Source organism: Crocodylus siamensis, chromosome 11 (assembly GCF_052110815.1).
Source record: "Crocodylus siamensis isolate JL-2025a chromosome 11, ASM5211081v1, whole genome shotgun sequence".
NCBI classification, from domain to species: Eukaryota; Metazoa; Chordata; order Crocodylia; family Crocodylidae; genus Crocodylus; species Crocodylus siamensis.
Genome location: NC_143405.1, coordinates 27,248,265 through 27,260,570, shown reverse-complemented (window position 1 = coordinate 27,260,570; position 12,306 = coordinate 27,248,265). Strand labels below are relative to the sequence as shown.

At 45.7% G+C, this 12,306-nt stretch overlaps 1 protein-coding gene across 5 annotated transcripts in view; it reads left to right on the top strand.

Annotated features, from left to right (window-relative positions):
- Positions 1 to 12,306, top strand: part of RNF123 (ring finger protein 123) — a 126,885-nt gene that overhangs the window by 21,407 nt on the left and 93,172 nt on the right. For 4 of the 5 annotated variants that reach the window (XM_090023034.1, XM_090023036.1, XM_090023035.1 and 1 more), the window contains 11 exons: positions 461 to 586; positions 4,472 to 4,564; positions 4,721 to 4,794; positions 5,352 to 5,469; positions 5,701 to 5,800; positions 6,315 to 6,376; positions 7,350 to 7,421; positions 8,307 to 8,427; positions 9,318 to 9,419; positions 10,525 to 10,631; positions 11,377 to 11,575. In XM_090023034.1, the coding sequence (XP_089879160.1) occupies positions 461 to 586; positions 4,472 to 4,564; positions 4,721 to 4,794; positions 5,352 to 5,469; positions 5,701 to 5,800; positions 6,315 to 6,376; positions 7,350 to 7,421; positions 8,307 to 8,427; positions 9,318 to 9,419; positions 10,525 to 10,631; positions 11,377 to 11,575 (1,174 nt within the window). The remainder of the gene's footprint in view (positions 1 to 460; positions 587 to 4,471; positions 4,565 to 4,720; positions 4,795 to 5,351; positions 5,470 to 5,700; positions 5,801 to 6,314; positions 6,377 to 7,349; positions 7,422 to 8,306; positions 8,428 to 9,317; positions 9,420 to 10,524; positions 10,632 to 11,376; positions 11,576 to 12,306) is intronic. The other variant, XM_090023037.1, reaches the window with a different exon arrangement.

Here is a 12,306-nt window from a genome sequence, read left to right as displayed (position 1 = left end):
GGGATGAACTTCTTTAGGGCTTAACTGAATTGCTCAGTGGTGCCAACAAGGATGAGATTTTGGCATGTAACTGATGGCAAGATGCCTTCCTATGGAGACTTTCACTGTTTCACACCCTGAAGTTGGATTTTTCATGGGCTTGGTTTCATGTAGAGTGGTGGTCCAGTTCTTCTTTGTTCTACTTAGAAATTGTAATGCTTTCGGGCACTGCTGGAATGAGCTCAGTTGTTCATGATGGGCAGTCATTGCTAGTCTTGTTTTCATAGCCTGCACCAGTAAGAGCCTATGGTAGTCTCCAGGAAGCTCACTGTTATTTCTTGTCCACCGGCTCACAGCAAATCTAAAGCTTTCAGTTCCAGCCTAAATCCTCTCCTGGTGTCCTAAATTAGGTATCTCCTGCCTCTGTTGGCATACGTTGATTGTGCTGCCCAGAACTACTGACCATGCTTTTTGTTCTCAGTGCAAAGTGTATCTGGTGGAAGATGTACTCATGAACTTCCTGCTGAGTATCTTGGAGCAGGGTGGGGCAGTGGAAGCACATCCTCTCATCCAACAATTACTGGATCTCATGTGGCTTCTTATGGAGGTGAGTTTCTTAGATACTTCCACTCCTGTAATGCTACTGCTCTGATGCAATGATTGGCAGGTGTCAGTACCTTAGTTAGATAAGGTTCTTTGGGTAAATCTGATATTTTTTATTAAACCAACTCATATAGTTGGAAAAATTCTTCTTTGCAAGTTTTTGGATATACATACATTTCATCAGTCTGAGTAAGCATCTGCAGTTGGTGTATATTCTTCCTGGATGGAATGAATGGTAAAGAAGCCAGAGGCTGGTATGCATGCAAGAAAGCTAGTCACTGAAGATGTATGTTGAGGAGTCAGTGGGTGAGAGACAGGTTGGGGTCAGGGGGAGGGAAGGGGAGTAAATATAGCTGGTAAATAGTGGAGAGGTACTTGGGGAGTCAGATGTTAGGCAGGCTATGAGTCATAAATCCAATGTCTATATTTAGTCCATGATTTTTTATATCCAGAAGACTGATGAAATGAATTTCATAGGCCTGTCTGTGGAAAGGTGTTTTGTAAATTCCCCTTTGAGGATTACGAGTGAGAGATTGGAAAGAGAGTGGTTTTCTTGTGAGAAAAGTGCTCCCCACAAGTAATTTATTCTTATCTTTGGTAGATTTTCAGTGTGTGTTCATTGTGGAGAGCAGTTGTTGTTTGGTCTCTCCTACATATTTTTCCATCAGGGCATTTGGTGCATTTGATGAGATGTATTATATTTCTGGAGGTGCAGCTGTAGGATCCAGGAATCCTCATTATTCTGTTGTGGGGTGTAGTAATTGTTGGGGTCGTGGACATATGTTGGCAGGTGTTATATTTCTTGTCATGGCATGGTCTGGATCCACTCAGTGCCTTTTGGGCTGTAGGAAGTTTGCTTATGGTGATGCGGTTTGTGAGGTTAGGTGCTTGTTTGAAGGCTAGGATGGGTGGTTCTGGGGAAGATCTCTTTAAGAACTGGGTCGTCTTCTAGTATGAGTTGCAGTTATTTGAGGATCTTCCATATAGGTTCCACGGAGGGGTGATATGTCATAATCAGTGGTGTGCGAGTCATGGGGGTTTTCCTTCTGTACTGCAGCAATTCTTCACATGGTATCTGGGTGGCTATTTCAAAAGTGAGATCTATCTGTGTGGAGGAGTGTCTTTGTTGAGTGAAAGCCTTTTTGAGATTTGTGAGGTGGCAATTACGGGTGTTCTCAGTGCAAATTCAGTGCTATCCGAGGGCTTGGCTGTATATTATAGCTTTCTTGTTGTGTTTTGGATGAGAAGATGCCAACTGCAGATGCTTCCTCAGCCTGACAAAGGGTATTTATTCCTGAAAGCTTGCAAAGAAGAATTTTTCCAACTATTTGAGTCGGTTTAACAAAAGATATCAGATTTACCCAAAGAACCTTGTCTGCCTACATCTTTAGAGCACCATGGCATGGCTATAACCCAGACCCCTATACCTTAGCTAGACACTTATTAATTTTCTCTGTTCCCCTCCTGCTCTGGTGGTCCAGTGAATGATTTAGATATCTGGAATGTGACCTGATTGCTTGCTAGTTGCAGTCCACAGCTACTTTGCTGTTTTAGCTGCACTCTCTGAACAAGGCAAAAGAATTTGGCATCAGCAGTTGACATCCCTGTTATGGCTTTTCTTAGTGTCCCATTCTATAGTGCAATGACTGCAGGATGACTTTGTGAGGGAGCTGAGAAGAAGCGGATTTATAATTGGAAAGTGTCAGTTATGATTAGTTCTTTCTTTTTCCCAAAACACGATCACAGGGTGCTCTCATGAGCCATTGATCTTGATGGAGAGCTGGGAAGTCCTAGCTGCTGTGTGAGGGCCAGGAAAGAGGAGTGAGTGTTGATAGGAACTCTTTAATTTGTAACAAGACAAATAGATCTGTTGTTGAATTTGACTTTTCTATCATTGCTAACTTTTAAATAAGATCTAATGTTAAATAAGTTTATCTTTCATTGAAAAACAAGTTTAAATGCCTTGAAAATAAGCATTAAAGTTGCTTTTTATGGCTATACAGAGCTTTTCAGAGGAACAACCAAATGTTACAGTCCAGCATTTTGTATGAAACTGCAGTGGATATTTGCATTGCACAATTGCCGCCTCGTCAGCTTAATGAAAAATATACCCTAAACTCCCCCACAAATCTGCCCCCAGCTGAGCCAGAGCAGAAGGTCTTTATCCCTTTTTGTGGACCTTATTTGAGCTTGGCTTCGTCAAACATCATCTAAGAAGCCTTTGGTGCTGGTATCCCAGCAAGTTTAGACCTGGAACTGGCAACAGCAACCTACCAGTTGATAGAAGTTGTTCCATAAATTATAAGGTTAAGGAAGTCCATTGGTAGCTGGGTTCACACTTCCCAGGGCTTCTGGAAACAGCACACTTCTTCAGTTGCACTGGGCTAGCGGGCAGCAGCAGCAGCAGCAGCTGCTTTGAGCCCATCAGTATCATGACTCAGAAGCTATAATGCAATTCCACTTCAGAGTATTCTACAAATTTGTTGAACCCTAGCTCAGGGGCCTGAATCCCCACCTGCTCTCTCTTGTTGCCATATCTCCCTTCCCAGGGATGAAATTAAAAGCCCCCACTGAATGAAGGGCTGACATAAACCTAGGGGAGCAGATTCTCCTTTTTTTCTTAGCTGTGGACTTAGGCTGGAAGGGACTTTCAGGGGTCGTCTAGTCCAATGGTTCTCAACCTTTTTTGTACCAGGGCCCATTTGTAAGCAGTCTCAACCCAGTGCCCCTCGCTTTTGATCTGCTGCCTCCTACCCCCACACCCCCAGTGTGTGGGACAGGGGAAGGTGTGTTTGGGGTGGTTGGGGGGTGGCAAGCTGGAACTCTACCAGCTTGCAAGGGAAAAGCCACTGTTTCCCATGTTTTTCTTCTTTAAAGGAGAATCCGTTTTTAAAGTTTGTTGATCCAGTTTTTTTGTTCATAACCATTTCATATATTCTTGTGACCCACTTTTTGGTCGCAACCCACATGTTGAGAAATGCTGGTCTATTCCATCCCTCTGCCTAAGGCAGGATCAGCCTTATCCAAACTATCCCATACAACCATAATCTAAACTCTGTGTAAGACTACCGTCAACCCTGCCACAACATAGACCTAACAACCTAACCTGCTGTGGGTAAAGCTGGGGAACCACAGCAACCAATGTTCTGCTTCTGTAAAATGTTGTCAATTTATTCTCAAGAGGTAGAGACCCACACTCCCTGGTACAGAAGAATGCGAACCCCCCCACAGTCTGTACCAGTCTGACCATGGGGTACAATTCTCTCCTGACCCCAAATATGGTGATTTGGGCTGACCCTGAGCAGAGGGGCAAGACCCTCTGTCCAGGCATGTCAGGCTTCGGTCCCAGCAGGAACATTAGCACACCGCAGTTGAAGTCCCCAGCCTTGGCTGCAGCCAACACCCAAAGCCTCTGGGAAGGCTTACAAGCAACCTAATACACACAGCAGAAAAAAAGGCAGGGGGAGTGGGGACAACCAACAAAGCCCAGAAACATGGAAATTACCCATGCTAGAGCATGGGCAGTTATGCCTAGATAATCCCCGACTACTGGCTGTCCAGCCTCTTCTTGAATACCTCTAGTGATAGAAAGTCCAGTAAGTGACTTATGCTTATGAGTAAGTCAAGTTACTAACAAAAACCACAAGGGAAAGTGGAGTGTGAACATGCTTTGCCCCATGCGACATCTGACTGCTGCTTTTAACTGTCACCACCCCACATGGTATTCTAGTTCCTGCCAAGCAAATGTCGTAATCATGGATCCAGAAGACAGCAGCTGGTTTCAAAACAAACTCCTTCTGACTCTAAGAGACATTTCTGTTGGTATGCACTTGCTTCCACTCTGCAGTATGCTGTCTGTTTCCAGTGAATGTTTTTCCATCTTTCTTAGGAGTATGAAGTGCATGAATGCCTCAAGCAACTGCTGATGTCCCTGTTGCGGGCATACAGGTTCTCTCCCATTGTCCCAGACCTAGGCTTACAGGTAAGTGACACTTCTGAGCCCCTAGAAGCAATGACTGGCCAGGATTTACTAATCCTGTTTTGACCAGGAATTATTAATCCTGTCTTTGTGTGGGTAACTCAGCTCTTTGGCCAGTTCTGCACTATGCAGTTAATTCTGCTTCTCTTATCTCTTTAGATTCACTATCTCCGTCTCACCATTGCAGTTCTGAAGCATGAGAAATCTAGGAAATATCTGCTCAACAATGTCCTGTATCCTTTGCATTTATTCTTATCTTATGTGCCCTCTAGAATGTGCAGTTAAAATCTCCCAAGACCCTGGCCAACTGCCAGCAAAATGCCTCCTTGTCTCTGTACACAATGTGATGTTTTGGGAGGCTGTTTCATGGGGTTCTGATATCTAGGGGAATAGCCAGTGCTGTTCTCAGTGGAGCCTTATTTTGAAGAAGGAAGGGTAGCTTATGGACCTTCCTGTTGGAGAGGTTTTCCTGACCTATGTTTCTGCTTAGCTTGTACACATACAGAGTCTCTGTATCCTTTTGACTGATTTGTGGTAGAATCTGAAAGATTGTACAAGATCAGTTTTCACAGCCATTGCCTGATGCTTTGGCAGCTGGCTGGATTCCTTGGGTATCTGAGCACCTCCTGGAGATTCCATTGTTTGGAAAGTGGCTTACATGTCTGCCTTCTCTCTGGACTGTGGAATTGCTTTCCTTTCTGCTGAGGTTCTCTGTGCAGTTGAACAGTTCCCTGTCATCCTGCATGTGCTCCCAACCAGATAGTTGTGCTTGTGTCTTAACTTGGAGCAGCTTTGATGTGCTTCGTTCTGTTGTGTTCTTCTACATTAAGAGCCCCTTGCGTGTGGAAGAAGCTGGTCTGCAGGAGCTCATTCCTACCACCTGGTGGCCAAACCGCTTCACCAAAGAGGTATGAAGAAACATACCTCTAAAGGCCTGACAATTCCATATAGTGATCCACCCTGGCAGGGAAAGCTCTTACACACTTGGAAGCTGTATGAGTTTGTTCCCCATTCAGTAGTAGCTGTGGGCTTGGGCTTGAGTCCTGAAGTGCTCTGTCTGGGGCAAATTGTTGTTGCCCTTCTGGGCATTATAAGACATTTTTATTAACCTTTCTTATTAATGCTGTCTTCCCATGTAGGGTAAGGAAAGTAAGGAGGTGAAGGAAGAGAGTGCTGAGGAGAGGCTGAGACGGCGTGCATATGAGAGAGGTTGCCAGCGGCTCAAGAAACGCATTGAAGGTCTGAGAAGGGAAAGGGAACTCTGCCTACCTAGTGGCTTAGGTGGGCAGTGGTTAAATATGTGCCCTTCAGCTTAGGGAGAAAAATCTGCTCACTGTCTTGATGTCCTGTAGGCTGCTTAAAGTCCAGCTGCACTCCCATCTGTCCTGGGCTATGCAGTGAGAGCACAAATACCTGGGGCACTGCTCTACACAGACTTGCAGCACTCCATCCTAGGGTACACAAGCAAAGCCCGAGCTCCCCTTTCGGGTCATTCCCCATTACTAATGGTAAAATTACTTTGGTCACTCCCTATTACTGCTGCCACATCAGGCCTTGTATGAAAGGGAAGACTCTGAGTGATGGGGCTAATTTTCTGACTTGTGCTAGGATCTTCCCTACCATGTTGCTTAGCTGTGAAGGGCCAGTCACCCCTTTAAGTACAACGTGCAATGTTGGACAAAAAAGCAGTGGGGGAATGGGGTGGATGCTATCCAGTGCAGTTTATCTGATGGCTGAATTATTCCTGTCTCAGTGGTGGAGGAACTCCAGGTTCAAATACTGAAGTTGCTGCTGAACAACAAAGATAGAGGAGGGGTAAGTGGAATGAAGATGTCTTTTGACTGTTAATATAAGGGCTTGCAGGTATTTTATGGCAAAGCTTCCTCACCAAGGTCTCCATGAGTACTTTTCAGGAGTACAGTCTACTCCATGTAACATTGACCACATTCTGAATCCCGGTCTGAGATTTCAAGTTAGTGAATACAGGGTTGTGTTTGATCCAGGTTGAATTTGCTTACTAAGACTTGAATCTGTGTGTTATGAGAACAGGAAGCCAGTGATCTGCATTATGTGATTCTATGGGTCACTTGCACATCACCTTTTGGCCTCCACAGTATTAAGTAACTAGCATCTAAATACAGCGTATGCAGCTCTTTCTGGCCTCTGAATTTCCTTCCCCTCTGGATTCTAATGAAATAATGTGCCTCCTCCAAACAGCACTATGTAGCTTCTCTAAAATTTTGGACATGTATATAGTACAGGATGCATTAGACATGTTCTTGCACTGACCAGATGGAAGTGGTAGATCCCATCAGGGCCCTGCTGATTAACCCATATGCATTTACATGGTCTGAACCCTGGGGAGTTAGTGGCACTGTCTGGAAGGTTCTTGGAGGTAATACAGGCAGTACCCCTGCTGAGATGCACTCCCTGCTGTGTGATGTTCTAGGCATGCAGGTTAGCTGGAGAAAGTTTTAAGGCTTCTAAGAGTGAAACTTGACCTGTGAGGAGAATGCTGTCCAAGGCCCACAGGTCAGTCAAACCCAGGTATGCGCGAAGTTTTTAGAGGCTTTTAGGAATCTAAAGATACAGAGAGGAGCATGATGTGGTTTTCAAAAGTTCCTAGGTGCCCCTCCATCTTTAAAGAGAGGCATCTGTAGCTCTTTGTGTGATGAAGTTTATGTCAGGTGAGCAGGAATCCAAAGGGTGGAGGGGACCAAGAGGTGGCACCTTTCAGTTTATTCCTCATGACCCAGGTAAACTCAAATCCTTCTGTTCCTCCTGGCAGGGAGAAGCCTCCAGATATATCTTTCTTAACAAGTTCCGCAAGTTCCTTCAGGAAAATGCCAGCAACCGAGGGGTAAATCATGCACCAGTGCTTCAGTAACTTTTTGCTTCGTGATCTTCCAATGTGATTTCCCTGGGCCACTGATCTCCCTCTTTCCCTTCATCAAACATGGTGGTGTAACTCCCTCTTAAAAATGTACAAGATGAGACCCAATGGGTGCCAAACAAGGGCACAGCAAGTTAGTAACAAAGGAAAATATTCTTGTTGCCCTTCTGCAACTCCTAGGAGTGCTGTCTTTGGGAACACAGCTGGTGGCAGGCTTGTGTGCACTGGAGAATGACAGCATTTAGTGCATTGGGATGGGTGTGTGTATATATAGAGAAGCCAAATATTCTAACAAGCACCCCAACTTCCTCATCCCCTTGGGTCTCTCCAAACTGAATGTCAGGGCCTTTTTTGCTCTCTCTGCTGGCTTGGCAATGCTGTGTCTGTTGGCAAGAATGGCAAGGATCTCTGCCCATATGAAGAGGTGACCATGCTGGAGCTATGTTGCCAATGTTTGTGGAGGTCTGTTAGTATTGTGGGAAGTCTTGGGTGAGGGTTGAGCAAGCATGTTCCCAGAGAATGCTAGCTGTCTGCTTCACTTGAAACTTGGGGTTATGATTGACTTATTGCTGCTGAAGGCTGGGTGATGCCAGGCTGGCTCAGCAGTTGATTTTGTTGTGCTAGCTGCCCATGTCTGGTGTTTGGAGGGAAAGGGATTGTATGAGAGCTCAGGCTGCTGCCTTCCATTGGGATGGATGGGTCTGTGTTGGGATGGACTTGCTACACTTTGCCAGAAAAATAACACATGTTAAGAAAAGTGCAAATGATAAGAGCAGAAAGAGGCCCAGCACTCCTGCTAGGAGCCATCCAGCATTCACTGAATCTCCTTTCTTCCCTTTTCCACCCCTCCAGAATCTGACTGTGCTCTGCCCACCAGAATATATGGTATGCTTCCTACACCGGCTCATCTTGGCCTTGCGCTTCTACTGGGATGACCACAAGGCAAAGACCCCTGCAGCCTTAGACAGTGAAGGTATGGCTTTTCCATGCTGCAGCAATTAGCAGTGGGAAAAGGAATCCTTAAGGCCATAACCATGCTTGGTTAGCTAGATATGGATATAGAATTAAGTCTAGCTTTTAGAGACCAGGAGCTGCTACCCAGAAGCTAACATTCTGTTCGGTAGCAATGGCCTCTTATAACCCTGCACCTGAAGTGCCTGAGCCCTTTCGTGCTTTAGACTTGTCTACATGTAGGAATAGACTGGCATGGCTCTGCTGGCCATGTTGTTGTTTTGCTGCTTAGCTGACCAATACTCCTGTGTCTGTTATAACTGATGAAAAGGATTCTGTTCATATCTTTGTAATTATGCTGGTTAGTTCCCCTGTATAGAGAAGCTCTTGTGGGGAGAGGAGGAAGAGGGGAGAGGGAGTGTTGGTGATCTTGTCAGCGAGCTTAAAATTGTGGAATAATAGCACAGTAGTGTGCTAGCAGCTTATGTACCTTCTCTTCCTGGCTTTTCCATTCCACCACAGTACTATCCTTCATTCCCCTTTTGTTCCAGGCCTACCTCCTCCTCTGAGGTATGTCCATTCCCACCTTAAAGAAGTCGTCTCGTGCATGGCCAGTGTGTGGTGTGGTGTTTGGGATATTTATGCATAGCCGGTGAATTGTCCACCAAGTTCATGAAATAATTGGATTGTTGAAGGAAGAGGCAGCTATGGATACATAGCTCCTGGCCAGTTGGAAATCTTGGAGCACCCCAGTCCCTTTGTTGTATTTTGGGCTATAAACAGCTTGAAGTTGAAGACTTATGATTCAGCTTATAGTAGAAGCATTCTATATTAGTAGCCTTCTTATGCACTTAGTGGTTGGTCCAGGCCCCAGACCCTTGCCATACATTTTATTTTCTCTTCTCCCTCCAGAGGCATATGTTCCTCCTCAGCTTTTTTATAATGGCAAAGTGGATTACTTTGACCTTCAGCGACTTGGGGGCCTCCTGTCTCATCTCAAGAAGACCTTGAAAGGTTAGTGCTGTGCAAGATGGTTAGCCCCTCCACTGTGGGCAGGAAGCTCTGTGTTACTGCAGGTAGCCTTCAGTATAGGACAGCGGTTTCCAATTTGTGGTATGGGTATCAGACAACCTGTCAGTGGCACACGTTAACAGATTTATTATAATTACTTTATATGACAAAACCTTATGCTGGTGGTACTTAATATTGTATCGTTTTAAATTGGTGGTGTGCAATCTGTCAGAATTTGGGAACTGCTGGTCTAGGTTGTAATGCAAACTGGATTGTGCGAGGAAGGAAGGACAAGAACAGTGAGCCTGCAATAGTCTGACTCTTGAACTGCCTTCTAGGCCAAGAGGAAGGGGTTGCACTGTTAATATAGTAGAGTATTTGCTCTGAAGATGGACAGCCACTGGAGGTCACCAGCCCTGCTGGAGTGCAAGCTTGTCCTTGCTGTCTAGATGGTTCAATTGTCCAGTTGTCTCACTGTGTCTGTATCGTGGATACCAATATCTCTAAGAGAATAGGAGCAGGGTTACCAGGAGTTTGCTCTGCTGTCAACAAGAAGATATAGGCAGGATCTTCCTAGACTTTAAGGAAAAGTAAAGTGTCTAGTGTGTGTCCTTGCTGAAGGTGCTGCTTCATCATCTGGGAGTACCCTTCCTGAATCATTCCAGTAACTGTTCCTGAAGCTCAAATGCTCCCTCTTTCTGTGTTTCTACTCTTCCTAAGGCCTCTCATCAGGTTATGATTGAGTATTGATGGGCAGAGCCCAGGGATTGGTCTCTCTCTGTGTACGGGTGCTGCTGTCCGTACCACCCCTGCTGTTGATGTTGCATTTGCAGCCTATGGAGTCTGGTTTTGAGCCCTCTTAGATACTGTTATTAAGGAAGGAATAGCTTGCCAAGAAGCCAGGGGAACGAAGAAGGATTTGAAGAAGGACATACGCTCCAAAGTCTCTGCCTGAATTTCAGGGGGGAGGAGGGTCTAAGAGCAGAGGGTGAGGTCTTTGGGAGCTATTCCAAAGGGCCTTAATCTGAATATGTAAGTGCTGGGACACCACTGTCCTCGGGATGGTGTCCTATAGTGAACCCTGTGTTTAGCATTAATGTCGTGGCAGATGACCTGGCAGCAAAGGCCAATATCTTGATTGATCCTGCGGAGCTGCAGGCTGTAACTATGGATGATCTTGATGAAGATGAAGAATCAGCAGTGTCAATGATGCAGGTGAGCCTTATCTTGAAGTTGTCCAATGCACCAGTAGGCCTGGGTAGGCATGAGAATACGGGTAGTGAACTCGGCCTCTGGCTCGAAGTAACCTTGCACTGGTAAAGTGACAGACCTGGGCTGGATCCAGTGCTGTTTGGACCAGTCGGATACATGGCAGTCTGAAACAGCATGGCAAGGTGACATGTTTCTACAAATTCTAAGCCTCCTTGTTGGGAGCAGCTGGTTGTTGTTAAATTAGAGAGGGATGCTTCCTTTCTCTGCCTTCTACCCATTTTCCCCAGATCCGAGTAAGTTTCCCCTCTCCCCATGAGGCCAGCTCCTGGTGCCTTCATCTAAAGTGTAGCTCTCATCAAAAAAATAACTGCGGATATGATCCACACTTACTGTACAGCTCTGCTTCCTTCGCTTGCTTCTTTTTAGCTGAAGCTTTTAGCTGAGGCTGCTTCCTTTTAGCAGTGAGATCAAATATTTGTTTCTCTCTGTGCTTCACAGATGGGTCTGTATTACATTAGCCCTTGCAGAGCTGGTTCAGCCATAAGGACAGTGAGAGGGCATCTCTTAGTCCTTACCTGTCCTACACAACTTTATGAAACACACAAGAACTGCCCCTCTGTATCTGCAGTGGAGTCAGCTGAATGTATTGGGCTTTTCCTGTAACAAGTGGGGAAGATAAGGAGAAAAGAAGGCACTGAATTAATGGATAACCCAGTAAATAGACCCACTTACCTCCCTGACTTTTCAGTCTCAGCGCCCAACTGCTGCGCTGGCCGTCGGGGGTGCCCTGGCGAGGCCCAGCTGGCTCAGCTCACCCACACTGGGTCGTGCCAACCGCTTCCTCAGTACAGCAGCTGTCAGCCTTATGAATCCACGGCGGCCCCTGGGCTCTCTGGAGAAGATTAAAGTCCGTACACTGAGTGTAGAGCAGAGAACGGAGGATGATAGTGAGTATTTCCTTACTGTGTGCTTGCTGAGGCAGGCATGTAATGAGTGGGAGGTGGGGAAGGGCCAGGTGGTACAGGTTCAGGGAAAGCTCAGGAACTAATTGTCCTTTCCACTTCCTCTTCAAGCAGAGTGCAGGCAGCCTGAGTTTTTGTTCTTCCAGTTGAACCCCTGTCGGTTAGTAGATTTGTACCCACCCCAAAGCCAGCATGTGGACTGAAAGCCTGGAATAAACACTGACAGTGACTTGAGGATAGTGCTGTCTGCAAGAGCAGCAAAAGCTGTGTGCTTGCTGAGGTTACATTTCATATTGATACAGGCACCCCAGACTGGTAAAATCCAGGAGTAACTGCAGTTGCTTTTTCCTTAAACATAAAGTCAGTAGTGGGGTCCTTTGGGGACCTGTGCTGGACCCAGTTTTGTTCAACATTTTCATAACGACCCAGAGAAGGGATTGCACAGTGAAATCTCAAAGTTTGTAGGCAATACTAAATTATTCCAGGTAGGCACATGTCAATCTGATAACAAGGAGCTGCAGAAAAATCTCCCAAAGCCAAGTCAGTGAGGAAAAAAGTGGCAACCAATGGGGAAAAAGTACCTTCAGCTATATCGTATGTGTACAGTGCTGGGTGCTAAGCTCTTTCTTATGACTCAGGAAAGGGACCTTGGAGTCACTGTGGCAGTTTTCAAAAAAAACCCCAAACAGTTGTTCCATGCTCAGTGTTGATAACAA